Source organism: Callorhinus ursinus, unplaced genomic scaffold (assembly GCF_003265705.2).
Source record: "Callorhinus ursinus isolate GAN/ISIS: 27379988/994484 unplaced genomic scaffold, GSC_fseal_2.0 scaffold5, whole genome shotgun sequence".
In the NCBI taxonomy this organism is placed as follows: domain Eukaryota; kingdom Metazoa; phylum Chordata; class Mammalia; order Carnivora; family Otariidae; genus Callorhinus; species Callorhinus ursinus.
This window is the reverse complement of record NW_027397067.1, coordinates 66,793,628-66,816,232: the sequence shown is the minus strand read 5'-3', so window position 1 is coordinate 66,816,232 and position 22,605 is coordinate 66,793,628. Positions and strand designations below refer to the sequence as shown.

The window sequence follows — 22,605 nt, the reverse complement described above, 5'->3', positions numbered from 1 at the left end:
CCCCCCCCACCCTCCCCTCTAAAACCCTCAGTTTGTTTCTCAGAGTCCATAGTCTCTCATGGTTCGTCTCCCCCTCCAATTTACCCCCTTCATTTTTCCCTTCCTACTATCTTTTTTTTTTTTTTAACATAATGTATTATTTGTTTCAGAGGTACAGGTCTGTGATTCATCAGTCTTTTTCTTTTTTTTAAGATTTTATTTATTTATTTATTTGACAGAGAGACCCAGCAAGAGAGGGAACACAAGCAGGGGGAGTGGGAGAGGGAAAAGCAGGCTTCCCGTGGAGCAGGGAGCCCAGTGCGGGGCTTGATCCCAGGACTCTGGGATCATGACCTGAGCCGAAGGCAGACGCTTAATGACTGAGCCACCCAGGTGCCCCTGTGATTCATCAGTCTTACACAATTCACAGCGCTCGCCATAGCGCATACCCTCCTCAATGTCCATCACTCAGCCACCCCATCCCTCCTTGCTTAAAAATTTTTAAGTTAAAAAAACCAAACTCGGGACGCTTGGGTGGCTCAGTCGTTAAGTGTCTGCCTTCGGATCGGATCATGATCCCAGGGTCCTGGGATCAAGCCCCGCATCGGGCTCTCTGCTCAGTAGGAAGCCTGCTTCTCTCTCTCCCTCTGCTTGTACTCTCTCTCTCTCTGTCAAATAAATAAATAAAATCTTAAACCCTCAATATCCTCATCTTTTTAATATATGTAAATATGAATAAATATGTGTAAATTATGTGTATATATACATAAGGCATCTATATATATATATAAATATGGCTTGTTTAAGATGTGTACAGTAAATTCCTATTAAACCAATCAATTTTGACTGAAAAGCACAACCAAAGGCACAAGGCATTGTATGGCTAGGTTGCAGACAGTTGTTCTATTTCCAGAGGTTCTATTCTAAAACTTTCATGTTGATATTCCTGAAAAGCACAATTTAAAAGAATTTTCTACTTTATTCTAAGCATTAATATAAAGGGTAAATTTTAGTATACTTGTGGCACTGATAAAAATATTTGAATACATAAGTTACATTTTAGTTATGAAGTATTCTAAGATATTTTGGTAAAACCTAGTAAGAATTTTCTAGGATTAAAGCAAATGTGAGCTTTACAACAGTAATAGTTCTTCTGTGGTTAGAGGTCATATGTCATTGCAGTAATATAGGCTTGATTGTAGGATTACTGTCCCAAATACATGTTCTAGGAAAAGCTTTCTCCTGAATCTTACCAATAAGAAATTATTGGTTACCTTCCGATACAGGAAAAAGAAAAAATAAACTTAACTGGAAATTAGTTTATTAGAGCCTATAATTAGCCAATTTTATCTACTAGATGCCATTTTCGGTTTAAAAAAAGAGGCAATGATAAATGATTGGTCAAGAATTTATTTTGAAACAAATTTTGAGAACATGGCCTAGGCAGGATACAGAAACCTTTAAGACCTATGTCCTACAGCAAAACCTGAGAACCTCTGGCACAACTGAGATGCTTTCTATTCATCTGTTCTTCTCATAGTGCTTAACATTGTGCTATGTATTATGAGTGTCTTTGTGCACAATGGAGTCTGATCTAAAGATATCAAGTTTAGACCATTAGATGGCTGATCAAAGAATCACAGTAGAGGGACTGAAAAAAACCCATGTCCTAGCAACTCATTTGCCCAGATCTAGGGAGTCTCTTTCATGTGTGTTCTTCTGTCAGGCTCCCTTTAAAATAATCTCCCTTCCTCCCTCTCTTTTTAAAAATATGTCTGCATTTGAAATCTCTCATTTCTCCCTTTGCTGTTCTCTTCCTAACCCAACATTCCTCTTTCTTTAAGTGAATAGTGAATACAACTTAAATATTTATATTTATGTAACAAAAAATAAAAAGCAGCTAGATTAAATACTTGTTTATTCCTGAAATGGGAGAAAAAAAATCCTTAATTGTGTTTTCTTTTGACTCTCTTCTGATTTCTTTATGTGACAGTGCCCTCATTTTTATATTTACTAAAAAGATAATAATTGAACATTAAAATGATGATTGTGATGTATTTTAATATTCTAATTCATCAAAGAAATATTCCTTTTTAAAAATTTTAATATTACTTAGGTAGTAACAGTATTTTATAAGCTACAACAGGTCTCTGGTTGCTTCAGGTAGTTAGAAAACTAACTGAATACTTCATGCTTTGTACAGTCTAAAAAGTTAGAGTTTCATTTAATTAGAAAAAGTAAAATTGCTTTATATGTTTTAAATTGTTTTCTGGAATCTTTCTGGGTTACTGAAGCAAAACAAAATGTTGAAAGTGTTGAAAAATCTTATATTTAAACATACAAGGTGTTTTTCTTATGTTTTCAAGATTTGTAATGAATATCTAGGATGTTTTTGTATTAGAAAAAGATTTGTTTATGTATTGTAATAATTGAATGTATTTAAATTCTCAAGGATGGATTGGAGGAAGAGATAGTTCCATTTCAAATAATTTTCATTTTGATTTGATACAGTATAAATTAGCAGTATGCAACAACTGTCTTCTCTTATTTACCCTCCTTCAGGCACACTTTTAAATGTGAAATCAAAAGGAAAAAAATCCTATAAGTAAATATTATCTCATAAATGCTTGCTGGTAATTTTCCTAACTTGTGTTTCTTTCTCTTTTTTTTCTTAAGGGAGGGGAGGAGCAGAGGGAGAGGGAGAGAGACAATCTCAAGCCCCAAATGCAGGGCTTGATCTCAAAACCCTGAGATCATGACTTGAGCTGAAATAAAGAGATGTTTAACTGACTGAGCCACCCAGGCGCTCCCTAACCTGTGTATTTCTAAACATGGGACTTTACTAAGAGCAGCTTCTCCTTCAAACAATGAGAAATATTTAAGAAAGGAAAAAATGTAAGGAAGTCTGGAGATGTTATTTTTTGCCACTATTATGGATAAACACTTATACCTTGGGAAAGCAGAACAGTTATCATTCAGTTAAGGATTTTTGTGTCTGTGTTCATGAGGGATATTGGTGTGCAGTTTTTTCTTTTTTGTCATTTCTTGGTTAGGTTTTATTTTTAGAATTATTCTGGCCTCATAAAACAAGTTGGGAAGTATTTCTTTATCTTCTGTTTTTTGAAAGGGTTTGTGAGTTTGTGTAAGATTGGTGTTTTTTTTCTTTAAGATTTTGATAAAATTCAGCAATGAAACCATCTGGGCCTGGAGGATTTTTATGTGTTTATGTTATGCAAAAGTGTTTGATGACAAATTCAATTTTATTAATGGATAGAGCTATTCAGATTTTTTGTTTTATTTTACATCAGTTTTGGTAAATTGTATTTTTTAAACAATTTGCCCATTTCATCAAAGTTGTTGAATTTGTTGGCATAAAGTTACTCATAATACTTTTTTTAATTCCTGTAGGATCTGTAGTGATGTCCCCTCTTTCATTCCTGATATTAGTAATTTGTGTTTTCTCTTTCTTGATCACTGTACCTAGAGGTTTATTAATTTTGTTGATCTTTTCAAAGAACCAACTTTTGCCTTTGCCTATGCCCTTTATTGTTTTCTATTAATTTCAGCTCTTTTATTTCCTTCTTTTTATTTACTTATTCTTGATTTAACTTGCTCTTTTTTTTCATAGCTTCTTAAGTTAGAACCATAGGCCATTTATCTTAGACCTTTCTTCTTTTTAATGGAAGTACTTCAAACTTCCCTTCAAGCATTCATTTAGCTGCATACCATAAATTTTGGCATGTTGTATTTTCCCTCATATTCAGTTTGAAGTATTTTCTAATTTCCCTTTTGATTTCTTCTTTGGCCCATGTATTTAGATGTTATTTACTTTTCAATTTTTTTTTCTAGATATCTTATTGTTATTGATTACATTTTGGTCAGAGAACATATTCTTTATTATTTTAATCATAAATTTATTAACATGTTTTGTGTATCAGCTTATGGTCTGTCTTGATGAATGTACCATCTCCACTTGAAAAGAATATGTATTCTATAGTTGTTGGGTATCACTTAAATATTAAGTATGGACCAGGATAATTGGTAGTGTTGTTCAAATAATCTATATCTTACTGATATTTTTGCCTAGTTTTCTGTCAATTGCTGAGAAAGAGGCTTTTATATCTCTAAGTATGATTGTAGAATTGTTTATTTTGCCCTTTAATTCTGTCAGATTTTGCATCACACATTTTGAAGCTGTGTTACTAGGCATAATCAAATTGTTATTATGCCTTTTGATGAATTAACTGTTTTATCATTCTGAAATGTTCCTGGTTCTGGCCATATTCTTTAAGTCTACTTTATATGATAATATAGCCACTCCAGCTTTTATAAGTCTAGTGTTTAGTATATCTTTTACCATTCATTTACTTTCAATCTATTAAAGTGTAATTCCTGTGGATATCTTATAGTTGGGTCTTGCTTTTTTATGTTTTGACAATCTCTGCCATTTATTTGGAATGTTTAGTCCATTAACATTGAATGTAATTATTGATGTGGTAGGATATAGGTTTGCTGTTTTACTATTTGCTGTTTGTCCCTCTGTTCTCATTTCCTGCATTGTTTTGCCTTAATTTAATATTTTTAAAAAATTCCCTTCAAATCATTTACTAGCTTTTTCGCTGTATCCTCATTGCATTTTGTCTGTATGTGTGATTGCTTCAGGCATTACAAATATGCATTCTTACTTCTTCATAGACTACTTAGAGCTAATATTGTATCATGTAATAGACATTGTAGAAATATTACAACCAAATTGGTCCATTTGTAACCTCCTTCATCCTTTATGCTTTGATGTTATATGAATTACATCTACATATGTTATAAACTCCATAAGACAGAGTTAAATTTTTTTTCTTTTAGACAGGTCTACGTAAATTAAATTACTAGGGAAAAAGTAGTTTTTTATATTTACCCAATATTTACCATTTCTGATACTCTTCATTCTTTCCTGAAGATCCCTCTGCCCAACTGGTATTTCCCCTCAGTCTAAAGAACTTGCTTTCACATTTCCTATATTGCAAGTTGGCTGGCAACATATTTTCATAGTTTTAGTTTATCTAAGATACAGTTTGCTTTCATTCTTGGAGGATATAATCTTTCTGGATATAGAATACTGTGTTGACAGCTTTTTTTTCCTTCTTGAAATATATATAAATCATTGTTTTCCTTTAACGTGTCATTTTTTTGTGACTGCTTTCAAGTTTCCTTTTCCTTTATCATTGATTTTCTTCATCCTTATTCTACCAGGGGTTCCCTAAACTTTCTTGAATCTTTTGAAATTTTGTCTTCCACCAAATTTGGGAAATTATTAGGCATTATTTACTTAAATATTTTTTGGTCCTTTTCTTTCTTCTCCCTTTTTGGAACTCCAGTTATACATGTATTGACTTTTTGATATTTAGGCACAAGTCTGTGAGACTGATTCATTATTTCTCAATCCTTTTATTTTCTGTTCTTCAGATTGGGTTATTTTTATTGATCTATCATCATGTTCACTCTTTGTTTTATAACCTCCATTTTGCTTTTAAGCCTATCCAATTAATTTAAAAATTTCAGATAATATATTTTTCAGTTCTAGGACTAGAGTTTGGTTCTTTTTTATAGTTTCTATTTGACTATGTTTTCATTTATATTTTGAATATAATTTTAATTGCTACTTTAAAGTCCTTGTGTCCTACTTATAACATTTGAATCACTTCAAAATTGATCTCTGTCTTTGTTTTTTCTCCTGAAAATGGGTCGTGTTTTCCTGTTTCTTTGTGAAATAATTTTGGATTACATCTTAGTCACTGCTGCAATTACCATATTGTAGAGACTCTGGGTTGTGTTTTGTTCTTCTAAAAAATTCCAGTTTTTCTTTTCTTGTTTTAGCAGGCAGTTGATGGTTAGGCTCATACTGCAAACTCTGTCTCTTGGTGTGTAGCTCAAATCTTCAGTTATTTTACCCTTAGCTAGCATTTTTTTTTTTTTAACTGCAAATGTGTAGTTCACAGGTCAGCCATATATTTGAACTGACTGTATATACTGGATTTAGGGCTCCTTCTTTCTGAGTCTATCCCTTCCAGGACTCCCTTTTCACTTTCCAGTGGCTTTGGTTACCTTGCACCCTATCCACTGCTTCTTCAGGCCAGAAAGATTGAAGATTTTTCGTTTGAGTTTTAGTTGCCATACATATTGTGGGTTGAGGCTGCCCTCAGGCCAAAAGCTGCAATAAACAGATAACTCACTTAGTTCCATTCCTTTTTCTAAGTGTTGATTCCTTTCCAGAATCAACCTGTTTTTGGTCATTTTCTAGTGCATTTAGGTAGTTATTGTTTGTGTATAGTGTATGGTTATTCTATGCAGGAGAATTGGTGTTGTAGGAGGTTACTAATAAGCCAATAGTAGAAGTAGAACCAGATTTTTTAAAGCTAAAATCATTGGAAAATATGGTATGGTGAAGTACAAACTTAATAGTTTTCTTATTTTCTTAAGATATTCAGAAAAAGAAGAAAGCATGTTGTATATCAGACACACACATACACACACAGAAACTGAAAGAACTAGTTTTTCTAACTCCAAAGTCTTCTTAGTGAAATATTAGATTAGAATACATTTCCAGTGTAAGTACAGATAGTTTACCATATGTCAAAAGAAAATTTTGTATAGATTTTTAAAACCTGCATAGATTGCGTGGGCTTATTTCCAAGATGGAGTTCTGTTGTATATTGTACATCCAATGTTTTTCACTTCTGATATATATAGTTTTGATTCAGTTAACATAGTAAAGAAGGTAATTTACAGTGTCAAAGTCCTCAAAATGATCAATTTATGATTTAAAAAAAATTTGATGGATAATTTCCAGTATAATTTCCACTTTCTAGGAAATGTTCCTTTCATGTTTCCTCTTGCTACTCAATAGGCTCTTTGTGAAGCAGGAGGCAGAATCTCTGCTTTGATTTTACTTTATTCTCTGTGCCAATGGTTTTCCTCCCTACTCTATCTCCTTTATATTTCTTTCTCTTCCTCAGTCTTTAAAAATTTTATTTTTTCATTACTTTTAATTTTTTAATCTTTATGAGTAATAGGAAAGGAAGATTAGGAATATTGATTATATTATTTGGTGGTTTTCTCTTTGCTGCACCTTATACATTTGCCTACCTCCTCTCCTTTCTTCTTAGGAGTTGTAAAATATTTTAACTATTTTGCTCAGTGTGAATATGTAGGGAATTTGATGAAGTAAAAGCAAGGACTCTGTATATTCTCATTCTATTGGGAAGGTCCTGCTTGTTGAATTTTTAGGTATTTCAAGATGTTCCAGTCAACTGACAAGGACTTCTCCTCACAGTGTCAGAACTGTAGTGATGATGAGAGTAATGCAACTAGCAAATAGTTCTGGTATGTAACCACTTTTGCATGTTTACTTCACCAGAAAGCTCTGTGGAGTACAGTGGTATCCTATATTCCTTGTTAACATATGGAAAACCATTTGCATGCTTTCAAAATAGATTTTGAGGTAATGGTGTTAGTCAATAAATAGAGAATATGTTTTAATCAGATGTGAAATTCTGCAGAAATTAGTATATCTTCATTTCATAACTCCTCTAAAAAAGGGGAAAACAAAATTTAAGCTTGCATTCTTAGAACTTTCTGAATAACATGATAATTGATTAAACTCAAGGTTTTAGTGTACTTGTTGCAGAACCATTTTGGTACCATATGTGTTTTTAGTAAAATACCATTCACAAATATGGACGATACTTCTTTTTTATATAGCTTATCAGTGGGGATTTATTTGCTTTTTACTTTTCTAAAACCAAATTTTAGTTAGTTTAGTTTTAGTTTAGTTTACCTTTAGTTCTTATGTTGTTGTAGATTATAAATAAATATTTTCGAAAATATATATCCAGTTTATTTCCCTGGACAGTCTGGTAATACTAAATCTTTAGAACAGTGTGATTCGTGGTGTGGATTCTTCTCCATAGACTGTCAGTTAATTCTCTTGGACTGGATGAGGATAAAGAAAGTATGTTCTCTGCCATTTTACCATAGCTTACTCTTGTACTTATACAAATGGTGAGATGGTTATTGTTACGAAATTAGATACATTGCTTCTTTATAATAGTTGTTAATTTTTAGATTTAATGATGGCACTTAAAGATACTTACTTTGATTTATACTTGGGAAAACTTTGTGTGTTTATTATGCTATATATTATAAGTAGTTTATTGTTACTTAGGATTTTGAATAGCACACTACTTTTTTGGGTCATTTCATTGTGTAGAATATTCTATATTATCCAATAGTATATAAGTTTCAAAACTCAAAATATTCAGTATATTATCAAGGGAGATTAAGGAACAGAACACAATCCAGTGAAGTCATTGTTGTAATACTTTGCTTTAAAAATGTTATTTTCTGTTTTTTAAAGGATATCTAGGTCTATTTGAATATTCTTTTTTCTGCTATCAATGTTTGTTTGTATATGTAACTCTTAAGTCATTTATCACTGCATCTTAAAGAAGGGTAGCTATATTTCAAAGGGTTTTTTTTTCGGTAATTAATGTAAACAGGTTCACTATATAGATGCAAGGACTTAAAAAACACAAAAATGAAAAACTAATGATTACCCAGGGTCATAAGTTCCATGGTAGACTTGTAACTAAAGTTCAGTTTTGTTTTCTAGCCTTGTAATTTAATCCATACCAAGTATTATTTTCTGTATGGATAACTTTGGTCCATTAACCTACAAAAATTTATGAATAAACTTTGATATTCTCACACTTTGTAAATCTGCTGGTATTTTTTTATTGTAATAAAAAAGAAATCATGCTATAGTAACTAATTCTTGACCTAAACCCTTTTTTTCCCCTTTAGAAAAGTTGGAAGCTCCACCACCCACCCCAGGACAGCTGAGATATGGTAATGGTTCTATAATTGTTAAATATCTGTGCATCTATCTTTTAGATATAAAATAACTGTATCATTTACTGTTAATATAGATGAGTGAGTAAATTTAATTTTTCCAGATAGAGTGGGTTATCTAATTTATCATGCCGAAACAAAAAGGTTATAAACTTGGTTTACAACATATTACAATATTATGGAATTTCTAATATTGTTAACAGTATCTAACATTGTTAAACTGTTGTTACCATCTAGAAATAAAATTATACTTATGGTAAGGTTTTCTTAATTCCCAGAAAAAAGGATATATTTACTTTAGTTTGGATTTAAGTTGTGTAATTTCAGAACTAGAAAGTCTGGGCTAGGTAGAACTGTTCTCTGGTAGAGAAAATACTTAGAGCTTGCTGTTTATGATGATGAAGAAAGCGAAGTTCATTTAAGACCACCAGAAAGAAGAAGCTTATAATGGTGCTGGTGTGCTTTCTTTACTCTGTTAAGATGAGAATAAATAGTCAAGGCTAACACTGGCATGATGTAAAAACAGTTTGGGATCTTATTATAAAGACAATAAAAGAAGAGAATGTTTTAACAGTACAGTGAATTCGAGTAGGTTGTAAGCGAAAGCTAAATACTACATGTGTTTTGCTGTTTTAGAGTAGTATTTCCCAAAGGAGATTGAAGAAATCACAAATTAATAGGAGATCATTACATACTGGAGAGCAAACTTACTTGATTTTTTAATACTTACTAACTAGCCAGTTCTTTTTTCTCTCAAAGGTAGAATATAATTTATATTAGAAAAAAGTAACTTTTCCCAAATACCAAAACATTTAAGAATTCTTTAAGACTTTAATTCCCCTGGTAATTTTTCCTGATTCTCCTACCCTAGATTCTTGCAACTTCATGTCCATAGCACTGTATAATACTATTATCAGTTTTTTGGTTATAAGGAAATTAACTGTTGATATGGTATGTTATCATACCCAAACTTCTTGAGGGTTGGTAACCAAGTCTTACTTATCTTTGTATCTCATGCATGGTGGAGCGTCCAGTACATGTTTATTTAACAATTTGAAAATTGTATTTTTTCCTTTGTGTTGACAATAAATTTTTACTTATATGATGTATTTATTTAGGTCTAAACATAAAAACATGATATATTTTATACTTCAAAGTTGCTTACTATAAAATTTTGAATGTCTAGTAGTTAAGCAACTAGACTTAGACAAAATCAAAGAACTAAGGCTAGACTCTTTAATTGAGAAATCCCATTTCATTAATGTGCTATTTGATTTTTACCATCTTTAATAGCTTTTAAAATAATACCTTTTTAAAAATAATATTCTTTATAATTAAAAAGATGCTACTTTTTATCTTGAACATTCTTACTTGATAGCAAGAAGAAATCTGAAATGATCTAGGATATATACACACTTTTCCTGTGATCTTAGTCTTCAGTAGTGGTTTTGGGTAGAGTGTTTTTTTTGTTTTGTTTTGTTTACTGTTTATTAACCTTTCCTGGGTTGGTGCAGAACTCACTAGAGTAATGTCAAATTTTTTTTAACTTCTGGATTATATTTTAATTATGCTTTCTATGGACTTAACTGCATTAAAAGCAAAAACACATACAACCAGTTCGCTTAAGGAACTATTTTTTGGATATGTTATAAAATTCACAAATTTGATGTTTATCTAAAAAAGTCATCCGTTGAATTGTTGTTGGCTGTATCTTGGCAATTTTATAGATGAATCAGAATAAAGTCTTTTAACTAGCCCAGTTTTTAATCTGTTTCACAGTCTGCCTTCAATTGTCTTAATATGGAATTCTCTTCCTTTCCAGGTTAGTGGTCCTCAACTTAATTAACTGATATTCATTGAGTATCTGGTATGCACTATGCATTCTGCAACGTGCTGAAGATGCAAATATGAAAAAAATGAGACTGAATGTATAAAATATATATAGGTATTAGTTCTTCCTAGTTACACTTCTATTATGTCAGGTCATTCAGATTCTCTTTTAGATAGATAAGGTAAGGTGTGCCTTTGTTAGGAAAAGGCCAAATTATGTTTTGATTTAAATCAAAATAGTTTGTGAAAGCTTTCAGGGATTCCAATATTGTGAGGGGGGAAGAGACTGCATATAGATGGCTAATATAGATGAGATAATTACATTTTTCTCACATTTGTCCAAAAATTGTTTAGTGAGTAAAAGTGACCATAGAGCTTCCCTGAAATTTGATTCAGGGTACTTTTTATCATTTCTAATATGGATATTAATTTTATGATATCAGTCTTTAGGTATAAGAAACAGATGGATATCAATAGTAATTAAATCGGTAAAGCATAGTACTCATAATATGTATTTACTTATTTGTTCTGCCGTTAACTGTATGTACGTTTTATGTGTAGCTAGTAAGAAAATGACCCAGAAATCTAACACAGTTATTTTTACATGTTACATGTTTTTAAATTTTGTTTTGTTTCCCCAGTGTAGCTTCTAGGAAGTAGTTAAACTTATAGCAGGAGCAGAATCTTTTGGCTATAGGGAATGAAAAGCAAATTTCAAAGGTTGTCAGATCTGTTTAGGAGACTTTAATCATATGGTCTGTTTTCTCATTTAAAGTTAAAGAAAACCTAAAATGTATTTTCTGTTTTTGATGTTTTTCAGTATTCATCCACAATGCGATACCTTTCATAGGGTTTGGCTTTTTGGATAATGCAATTATGATTGTTGCAGTAAGTTCTTTCTTTCACCCCTTCTATTTTGAGTTAATAAAGAAATTAATGTGGTCTAAATTTACCTAATAATTTATATATCCTAGCTATAAAATTTTAGTTAACATCATAATGAACAAGGCTACTTTTTACCATATTTCATGTTAATTAAGCTGTCATTCAGTTTTAGGGCATTATATGTATTAATCATTAAGACTTTTGGTAAAGCACTGACAATAATAAACACATATTTATTAGATCTATATTATTCTGTTCTAGTTTCAACATTCTTATTAAAGGAAAAAGTATATAAAATTTTCTGATGTTCTTTAATTTTACTGACAGTTCTCATCACATATATGTTATTTGCTTAGTTCCTTGTTTAGTTTTTCCATGCAGAAATGTTTTAAAGGGTGTTTTGATGTAGTCTATCCATTTGACCCAAAGGTATTTTAAGTTTTAGTTGAGAATACTGAGTGTATCTCCTTTTTGTCTTTGTTCCATTGTAGTGTTTAAAAAAAGTTCCCCTTTGCTGTGGTCATTTTAATGTAAGTGTGTCCTTTAAAAGTGTTTAGACTTGGAGAAGGCTTCTTTACCTTTCCTACCATTGAATGGCACCTTTTGTTAATGAATACCAATATTGGTCATTGGTCCAATTTCTAAAGTCAGAGATGAGTCCATGATTAAAATGCAAGTCTTCTAAAACTGCCCCAGTGCTCTATCCACTTCTCTTCATTGACTCTAACTTGAAAAAAATGATTTTAGGATTATTGAATGTGAGAAAAATACATATGAGAGCAAGGGTTTTTTTGTTTTGTTTTGTTTTGTTTTTTGGTTTTTTTTGGTGTCTTGGAGGTCACATGTACTACAGATGGACATAAATAGAATATTTGGTTTCAAAACAGGGACTAAAAGTATAATTTACATTGTGTAGATTATAAAATTTGCTTAAAGAAATTCTTTAAAATTTAAATTTTAAATTAAATTTTTAAATTAAAATTTAAATTAAATTTTAAATTAAAATTTAAAATTTAAAATTCTTAAAAGAATATCTAAAAAGATTTTTTTCTATTATATAGTCTCATCTTATGTCAGATTAATGGGACTCAGCTATCCAGAAAGTCTGGCTCCTCACCTTGTTGACATAGCAGGAAGGTATCCTGATGCTTAAATAGTCACAGCAGGTGCTCTAGCACGCGCACAGCTTGAATGTGGAAGCACCCATTGTGTAGTTCTTTAGCAAAGCAGCCTGACAAGAGCCTCTAAAATATAATTTCAGAATGCTGGTTTTTTGATTGATTGTGACATTTTCCTAATATGTATATAAGAATTAAATTGGCCAATTTATATTATCTGCCAATATGAGAATATATCTGTGAATATTCAGCAACTTAGAACCATACTGCTTTTAGTGAAATTACTAAAATTTGAGTTGGTTAGATTATTGAAATAGTTACTACATAATAAATCATATCTAATTATAATGAAAACCCCCATTATGATGAATTTATAAGCTGTAGATAAGACTTGATGTGTTCTTAGATTGTCTGAATTAAAGTTTCTGTGTGACAGATATTTCTTTTGGTTTTATACAATTCAGTATTTAAATTCCTCTTAATTGACAGCTGATATCCATACTCCCACCTTCATATTCATTTGTTTTTTCCACCTCAGTAGGGCAGACCTTAGATAGTCAAATACTAAAAGACTATTGAGGAAGTATTGAGATGATATATTTTGCATAAAGAAGGGTGAATAGAGATTTTAAAGAGAGATCGGAATAGGGAAACTGGGTAGCTTCATAGATCGTGAATTTTACAGTGTGTTACTACTTATTTGAAATAAATATCTAAAGTAATAGATAATCTGCATCTAAATACAGCTATCAATAAAGTGAAACACACACACTCTAGAGTTAAATTATTGTAATGTTGTTTACTGTTTTCTGTTACTCAGCCTGTGTCTCATTGTTAGTATAACTGAGAGTGAACGATTTTTCTAAGTCTGAGATGGTTGACTCCAAGTTGGTAATGCTTGTTCTTGAAGTTTACATTGAAATCCAGTTTAAGGGACATAATACCAGTTTCTACTTATATAATATTGAGATAAATGTTTAGACCACTGGCTTCAGTACCTGAGTAAGAGTGGTATGTGTAGCAAAATTGTTATTTAGTGATAATTGCAAACTAGTTCAGGGACAATGCAATTTCCCAAAGAGGTTTTATAATAAATAGACTGCTGAAACTAAAATACATAAATAATATAACTCTAGAATCTATGAAAAGGAAAATAAGTAGTCATCATTATCTTAAGAATGTTTTTCACCGTTTAATTTTTTAAAAACATTGTGGGACAGCTATGACTGTTTTAAGATAGTAAGTTAAGGAAATATTTGATTCTTCTTTTCTGTCATGCTACTGACATTTGATGTTTTCCTCTTTGCTGTTGTCCTCTCTTGGTTGCTAGTCTAGTTGTAGTCATCAAAACAAATTCTACGTAACTTCCTGTAATAGATTGACCTTTATTGTTGGCTGCTGTTCATACTCAGCCTTTGTTTTCATAGTTTTTTATTATATTTTTGTATTACTAGGATTGCTTTTTATGACATGTTTTGGTGGGTTTTTGGATTATGTTTCTTACAATTTAATTGGAATAGAATTTGTTAGAATTCTAGAGTAGTTTAATTGTATTCAGATGATGAACCAGATATAAATTTAAGATAACTAGTATTAGATGTACAAGATAAAACTTGATGTAACTATGGGAAAAAGTAAAGAGTAGTAGTCCATTGTCCTAAAACTGTCTTTGACTTTATTTGAAGCTTTTATGTTATTAGAAGGTCCTTCAGGTTTCTTAAATTCAACTAAATGATTAAGCATTTGAATACTTTTTAAATACATGTATTGCAAACAGAGTTTTCCTGGGGCATTCCTAATGAATCGTTGCTGCTAAGGATGCTATATTTATTTTTTATATACGGTACCTGTCAGGTGCCTTTGTTCTATATTAGTGCTCCAGTTTTTTGTGGGGGTTTTTCTTGTGTTTTTTTTCCCCAACCATATTAAAGATACACATCTTTATTCCTTATGCATGGTCTTTTCCTCTTTTCCTTCAGAAATCTGTTTCTTTTGGGTTCCTTCACAATCTTTCTTGTGATTTTAAATACCTGGGAGACTTTTATGCATCAGGCTTTTCTCTCCATATCCAACAAGAATTGTATTTTATTTTTTAAGATTTTATTCATTTATTTGAGAGAGAGAATGAGAGAGAGAGGACATTAAGGGGGGGGCGAGGGTCAGAGGGAGAAGCAAACTCCCCGCTGAGCAGGGAGCCCCATGCGGGACTCGATCCTGGGACTCCAGGATCACGACCTGAGCTGAAGGCAGTCGCTCAACCAAGCCACCCAGGCGCCCCAAGAATTGTATTTTAAAGAGATAGAACCAAAAGGCCTAGGCGAGAGAAAAATAAGGAAACTAACCCGTTAAGCTTCTCTTCAGTTGTTTTTTTTTTAATTTTTATTTTTAAGATTTTATTTATTTGAGAGAGAGCACAAGCAGGCAGAGGGGCAGAGGGAGAGGAAGAAACAAACTCACTGCTGAGCAGGGAGCCAAATGCGGGGCTCGATCCCAGGACCCTGGGATCATGACCTGAGCCAAAGGCAGACCCTTAACTGATTGAGCCACCCAGGAGCCCCTCTCCAGTCTTATAAATAATTGAGTAATGCAATATTTCTATATACCAGATAGGGCATTCTTTTTTTTTTTCTCCATAAATATCATTGAGATTTTAAAATTTATTTAGAAATTTTCAAGCATCAGTATTTAGGAGGAAAATGAAGTCTACTTGTGGGAGCATTGCCCAAGCATTAGAACTCAATTAGCACAATAGATCATAATATTTCTTCTTTATTCTGTGTAATAACCCATTAGAATTGTTTAATCTTCTTCATTTCAGTTCCTTCTCTTTAAAGTGGAAGTAAAAATACAAGTCCCTCTTGTCTACAGGGGAATGGGATGGATGTGGAAAGTCAGAAACTCAATAAATTCAGTACCTTGTTTTTTACTGAGGTTCTATCTGTTGGGCAAAATGCTGTTGTTGTTCATAAATGAATCATGTCATCTCACTACTTAATGGTCAAAGAACTCAGTGTTAGAAAGATAATTTTTGAAGTCTGTGATCTCTTCGGTCCCTAGAAATTAGTTTAGTCTGTTTTTTTTTTTACTCTTTTGATAAGTACCAATAATATAGATATATCACTCAGAATTTAAAATTAGGTGAGTTGGTCTTTGTGTTCCAAGAGGTTTAAAGAATCTTTGTGGTTGGAAAATATAAATTCTAGATTTTTAATGATGGATTATATTGCTATTTGTATTATAATTATATTTGTTGCTATTTTTATTTTTTGTAAAAGCCTAATTTTAATGAATCAAATGATAGTGATGTTTCTGCATGAATGTATATATTTAATAGTTAAGTGCATTACTGCATTATATGAATATTTATGCATATTATATATATGTAATTTTGCTGCAGTAACCTGTGGGCTTAACCAATTTATCTGTTTTTATTATTACTTTGCTATTTTTATAGTCACTTCATTAATTTTTAAGATTAATTTCTTTGTAATCATTTTTCAGGGAACCCATATTGAGATGTCTATTGGAATTATTTTGGGAATTTCAACTATGGCAGGTATTTAATAAGTCATATTATTATTCCATTGTACTTATAAAACATTTTAGCAGGTTAGACTTAGAAGAGGATGATTTATTTAAATAAATTTACTCATTGAGATGTCTATTAGTTTGTCTCCTTAATCCTGTTCTTCAAATTCTTAATTTTGTATATGTAGCACTTTTTTCCTGAGAAATTTTAGGTACTTTATGTTAGTTGTTAAGTAATAATGCTGTACAGACTATGTTAAAATACGTTTTTCTCTTAATTCAGTGTTACCCCAAAACCTTTTTACTCTTGTTTTTACTAATTTATTTTCAAGTTGGGTAGAAAAATCAAATAAGGAAATATAAGATTGAAAGTCTAATTTGGTTCTATTACTTTCTTTCCCCTAGTTACCACTGTGTTTTTCATGATAGTGAAATTTAGGAATGGTTCAGTGTTGTGTTTATTGTGTAGAAAGCATGAAGTAGATGAATTCGTGAAAGAGTCATTTCTTCTCTATGATTTCTTGAATTTCAGAGCTATGCATAAAACTTTACTTGAACTTCCAAATATCCAAATTTCCTTAAATATAATGAAAGAAAGCTACAAGATACTGTATAGGTATTGAAACCAAAATGGAAGCTGGCTGCCACAACAGAAAAAACCTACTACTTGTTAGAAGGGGAACACTATAATCCCAAGAGACTTGTGTTCTATTTTGAAATCTTGAGGTTCAGAGCTATCCAATGAGTTACTTTGGATATAGTTGTAGTTTCAGAAACAGTGATTACTCTTCCAGATCAGTGCTTTACTGATGATACAGTGATGTATTATAATGATTTTTCTGACTTCCATGTAACAATTCACTTACCACTTCTCAATTTTTTAGCTGCTGCTTTGGGAAATCTTGTGTCAGATTTAGCTGGACTTGGGTAGGTCCATTCATTTATTCATTTGTGCATGTGTGTTCTCTTTCTCTTCGCCAGTCTTTAATTGAGAAAGATAAAAAATATGGGACATTTATTATGTGTTTTCAAACTAAAGTTTTAAATTTAATATTTCTCAATCGGTAGTACTAAGTCTTCAGAGTGCATCAAATACAAATACCTGGGTTATACCTCAGAACTTGTGTCTCTGGGTATAGGGACCTGGAATTTGTGCTTAAAATCTTCTCAAGAGATTGATACATGCAAAAAGTTTTTCTAAGACAACTGTAATGTAAGCAGAGTTTAATTTTCATTTACTGAAGTATTCATGTGTATTTTATAGACATTTCCAAGGTGAGGCAGAATTAAAACCAAGAACCCCATCATTATTTCACCCCCCTCTTCTCCCACTAAGCTCAAAGATGAGAGATATGGCTCAAATGTGAGGATACTGACTGGGCATGTTTTCTGGAGAGAGGAACTTTCAAAGAGAATAATGGCCAGAGCATACATGGGTTTGGCCTGTTTTTGCTCTTTATTCCATGTGGCTGGAATGATGAAACAAAGCAAGGATGTCTACTTAGAAAAGGCCAGCTTTCTCTCTTTCTCACTTTACATTCTCTCTTCCAAGCAGCACATGGCCTGGGCTGCCTCCTGATCTTGAGGAAGCCTGGGAAGTATAAATTAGACTAAGTTGGCATTAATTATTGTGATAAACATAGTCTCTTTTGTTCAGTCTTTGGCTCTGTTTTTTTCTTCCGTGGTTCATGAGAGTGGTAAGTTTTGAGATTTGGATTTGGGCCTACTAGAAGTTTACTTAGCCTTATAATCTAGGAAAAGGCAGCTTCATAAGGGATCTGACCCTGTGTATTAGACTTCTGTACTGCAGTTTGGGGCCAAAGCTACTGTTAAAACACAAAGTTTCTTTGCTTCTGGACCAGGGCAGAAATTTTATATTTCTCAGATTCCTGACATAAATCTATAATGATACCACCCTTTACACATTCTGTTTCCCCATTTCCAACATTAAGGTTAATAGTGGTAATATTACAGCTACTGTGATAGCTTTTTATATTTAATAGAACTAAGTGATCTAATAGATTTTAAGGCCATTTAATTTTAGATTGCATCATTAATTGGCTATTTTTGATTAGAGATAAAGATTTTGTTGGAGTCTTTATATTTAAGAACTATTTCTCCTCTGCCTTTAAAAAATATCATTAAATAACAAATGCATTTTATTGATTCTTAGGTACCCAGTTTTTTTTAGAACTTAACATATCTGATATTGGGATCCATCTTATAACTGATGTATGCATAGTTCATTTAACTGGCAAATTTTTTTCTTTCTTACAGTTCACAAAGTGAGTTTATATCCAATAAATGATGGGAAGTTAGACTTGATAAATACTTGAGATTGCCCTGAAAATTCTAGGCTGTTTTACTTAGTGTATCAGTCTAATATTATATATGCTTTTTAAAGATTTTATTTGAGAGAGAGAGTGAACGAGAGAGAGACAGCGAGCAGGAGAAGGGGCAGAGGAAAAAGGAGAAGCAGACTCCCCACCGAGCAAGGAGCCCAACGCAGGGCTTGATCCCAGGAAGGACTCTGGGATCATGACCTGAGCCGAAGGCAGACGCTTAACCAACTGAGCCACCCAGGCACCCCAATCTAATATCATATGTTAACGTGCTTTGCTTTGAATTTGGAGTAAGTGCATGACTGTAATTTTATTGCAAAAATTTTTTATATACCTTGAAATGATCTTTTAAAATAAGAGAGAGGTGTGCCTGAGTGGCTCAGTCAGTTAAACATCTGACTTTTTTTTTTTTTTAAGATTTTATTTATTTATTTGACAGAGAGAGAGAGAGAGCACATGTGTGCACAAGCAGGGGGAGCAGCAGAGGGAGAGAGAGAAGCAGGCTTTCTGCTGAACAGGGAGCCCCATGCGGGGCTCAAACCCAGGACCCTGGGGTCATGACCCAAGCCCAAGGCAGATGCTTAACCAACTGAGCCATCCAGGCACCCCAAGCATCTGACTCTTGATTTCGGCTCAGGTCATAATCTCAGGGTTGTGAGATTGAGCCCTGTATTGGGCTCTGCACTGGGTGTGGAGCCTGCTTGAGATTCTTTCTCCCTCTCCCTTGGCCCCTTTCCGACCCCCTCAACCCCCTCCTTGCTCTCTCTCTCTCAAAAAAATAAAAATAAATAAAATAAGAGAGAGTAATTGCTCTAAGTCAATTAGTTTATCTATGTATGAATATATTAATATTAAAAGATTTTGAACTGTATATATTTATGCACAATAAAAATGAAAATTGTAAAAAACATTTACACCATTTCTAGGGTGCCAGTTACAGGTGTAAAATTATTTTGTTTCTTTTTGTGGCAATTAGTTTGTTATCTGAGGACATTTGTGTGTCTCTTTAAAAACTTACATTCTGTCCTTGTGTTTTTTTAAAGACTTGCAGGCTATGTTGAAGCTTTGGCTTCCAGATTAGGCCTGTCAATTCCTGACCTTACACCAAAACAAGTGGACATGTGGCAAACACGTGTTAGTACACATTTTGTAAGTACTTTATATGGTTTATGATTATGAATTCAGGTAGCCAGAGCAAGATACTGTATAGTTCAGTCCTTTGAGAAATTTGAGACTAAATTGATTTGAGTGGAGTTTTTAACAAAAATTGTCTAAGCTTTGGCAGTTTTCAGAAGAACAATAATTTTTTTATTGTCTATTTTTTGTAGGTGTACTCGATTTTTAGAATATTCTTTATATGATTCAGTTAATGTGAAGGAATATCTGTCATGTCCTAGAGACTGAAGGACATAAAATGAATATAAATTACAGTTATTTTTAAGAATTGTTTAGTGAAAAACCAGACATGTAAACAAATTATAATTTAGTGCAGTTATAGAATTATGCACTAGATATAGCAATAGCACAAGTAAGAGAATTAATACTTTGTGTGCAGAAATTTCTTTTGGTGGTAAGATTTCTTGGTGGTTATTGGATCTAAGCTGATTTTTGTGTTATTGATGAGATGTTTACTAGATGAACAAGAGAATTCTGAATACATTGACTAGCAAGTAGAAAGACATGATAAAAACAGGGTATGTTCAGAGAAATACAAGAAATTAGGTATTGCTGGACTATAATATAGTAGTTGAAGATTGAAGCAGCAGTAGGAAACAGCATTGGAGAAGTAAGAATGGATCAGACAGGAAAGACATTGTATAAGCTATACTAAGGAGCTTGAACCTCATACCTAGGTGATGGAGTGCTAGTGAAGAATTTTAAATAGAAAGGAAACTGGATGGATCACAGTGCCGCCAATTAAGTCAAGAAGAAAAGGAGGAAGGACAAGTTAGTAAGGAAAGATTATGAGTTCTGTTTTCAATTCGGTAAGTTGAATTTGAGATGCTTATAAGACATTCAAGTGGTGATACCTTGTAGGCATTTGGATTAAAAGTCAAGAGTTAGAGAGGTCTGTATTAGAGATGATGAGTATTATCAATCATTCATTCAACAAATATTCATTTTTTACCTACTGTATGCACAGTACATATGTAGGAGTTTTGAATATATTGGTTAACAAAACAAGATCTTTTTTTTTTCTGGTGGATCTTACATTTTAACAGTGAAGAGAAGACAAAAAATCTGATAAAATGTTTAATGTACTAGAAGTTCACAAATGTTAAAGAAACTAAAGAAAAAAAGAAGGCAGAGCAGGGTAAAAGGTTGGGAGTGCTGGGATGGAGACAGCTTGCAGGATTAAATAGGAGGGTCAGCAGGCCTCACTGAAAAGGTGATAGTTAAAACCATGGGAGAAAGTGAGATTGTACAGGACAGTGCTTCTCAAAGTGTTATGCCAGGGCCAGCAGGATCAACACTACCTGGAAACTTGTTAGAAATGCAAATTTCATGTTCCACCTTAGACTTATCTATTTCTTTGTAAAAAATCATATATATGTGGCCATATCCTGCAATTTGTAGATAAAGTGAAGTGAGATTAGCTGGCTAATATCTGCCACAGTTGTTGAAGAATCAGGATATTCTAACATTCTAGCAATTTGGCTTAACATTTTAGCACTACAGTTAGGATCAAGAGATTATTTTCCTGGGCTTTCTTCTCATGTAATTGATAATTCTGTTTTCTTTCTGTATTATAGGCAAATCCATTCCCTTTTCCTATTATGAAAGTACTTCAATTACTAAGCTAGTGTGTGTGTGTGTGTGTGTGTGTGTGTGTGTGTGTGTGTGTAGTGTGTATGTGTATGTGTGTGTATTTTGATAAATCTTCCACCGGCATATGAAGTGATTCTATTTCTTAGTTGTTGACTCTGCTTCTTTTATGTTAGGATCAAATCTACTCTGTAATATAACATTCAATTAACAAATAGCCTGAAGTAATTTAAGTTAGTGATCAGCAATCTATTCATGACATAAGCTAACTCTGACATTTACCCATAATGGAATATATGCAAATGCACATGTGGGTTCCTGTTGACACGGGTTGTATTTTAAAACCTCATTTATAATTTGGCTGTTTGAAACTCAGAAAATATTTTCTTGCAGAGCCATATTATGGATATACTCAAGTTCTTAGGTTAGCCCCAGTGTAGTTAATTATAAGGCCTAGACTATCATAAGACCTAATAATAATATATAAGTAACTGATTTTTCAATGGAAAGATGTTTCAGGTTCTGAATCAAGGAGCCAGAAAAGTATACCCCACTTCTTTCCTCCCTCTCTGCCCTGTTGACTTTATGCCCCATTGAGATAGTTGGGTTGGAATTCATTAACTGGGAATCCTACAGTGAGTGGGGAGGAAAGCCTTGGTTTCCATGGACAATAGTAACAAGCATTCTAACAGAATGGGTGAGAAGTAGAAGTGGCAATGGACATTTCATATATATGGGAAAGTCAGGAATCTAAAATAAAATAGTCTCTCTCTGTGTTTATAAATAAATATAAATGAATACAAACTTTAAGGTCAAGATAAGGATCTAGGATTAACTTTTTCAGCCTCTGGAATGAAGAAAATTTCTGCTTATTAAAACTCTGTAGGAGTGATACTTTCCGAAGTTTGACATGATGAAAATAACAAATCTGACTATTAATATAAAGCATGGGTATACCACCATCACTACTACCATGACCAAAAACCCAAAAATAACAGAGTTGAAAATTTTTATGCAAGCTATTGTCAAACACTAATGTCTAATCTTGAAATTTATTAGAAAACTTGCAGAGTCTGATAGATACATGGACAATGTATAGGGAAAAAAACATTTTATTCAAGACTGTTGATTATGTAGCTGTCATAGCACCTGTAATGTTTGATAGAACTTGTTTTATTTATTTGCTTTTCTCTGTATAACTAACTGGAAGTTCCTGGGAGAGAGAGAGCGACTGCATCTAATTAGTCTTTGTC

The 22,605-nt window shown here is 32.5% G+C and overlaps 1 protein-coding gene across 3 annotated transcripts in view; it reads left to right on the top strand.

Moving 5' to 3' along the window:
- Nucleotides 1-22,605, top strand: part of TMEM65 (transmembrane protein 65) — a 183,908-nt gene that overhangs the window by 33,118 nt on the left and 128,185 nt on the right. For 2 of the 3 annotated variants that reach the window (XM_073893183.1, XM_025871078.2), the window contains exons 2-6: nt 8,836-8,880; nt 11,534-11,601; nt 16,218-16,272; nt 17,129-17,171; nt 19,630-19,735. In XM_073893183.1, the coding sequence (XP_073749284.1) occupies nt 8,836-8,880; nt 11,534-11,601; nt 16,218-16,272; nt 17,129-17,171; nt 19,630-19,735 (317 nt within the window). The remainder of the gene's footprint in view (nt 1-8,835; nt 8,881-11,533; nt 11,602-16,217; nt 16,273-17,128; nt 17,172-19,629; nt 19,736-22,605) is intronic. The other variant, XM_073893184.1, reaches the window with a different exon arrangement.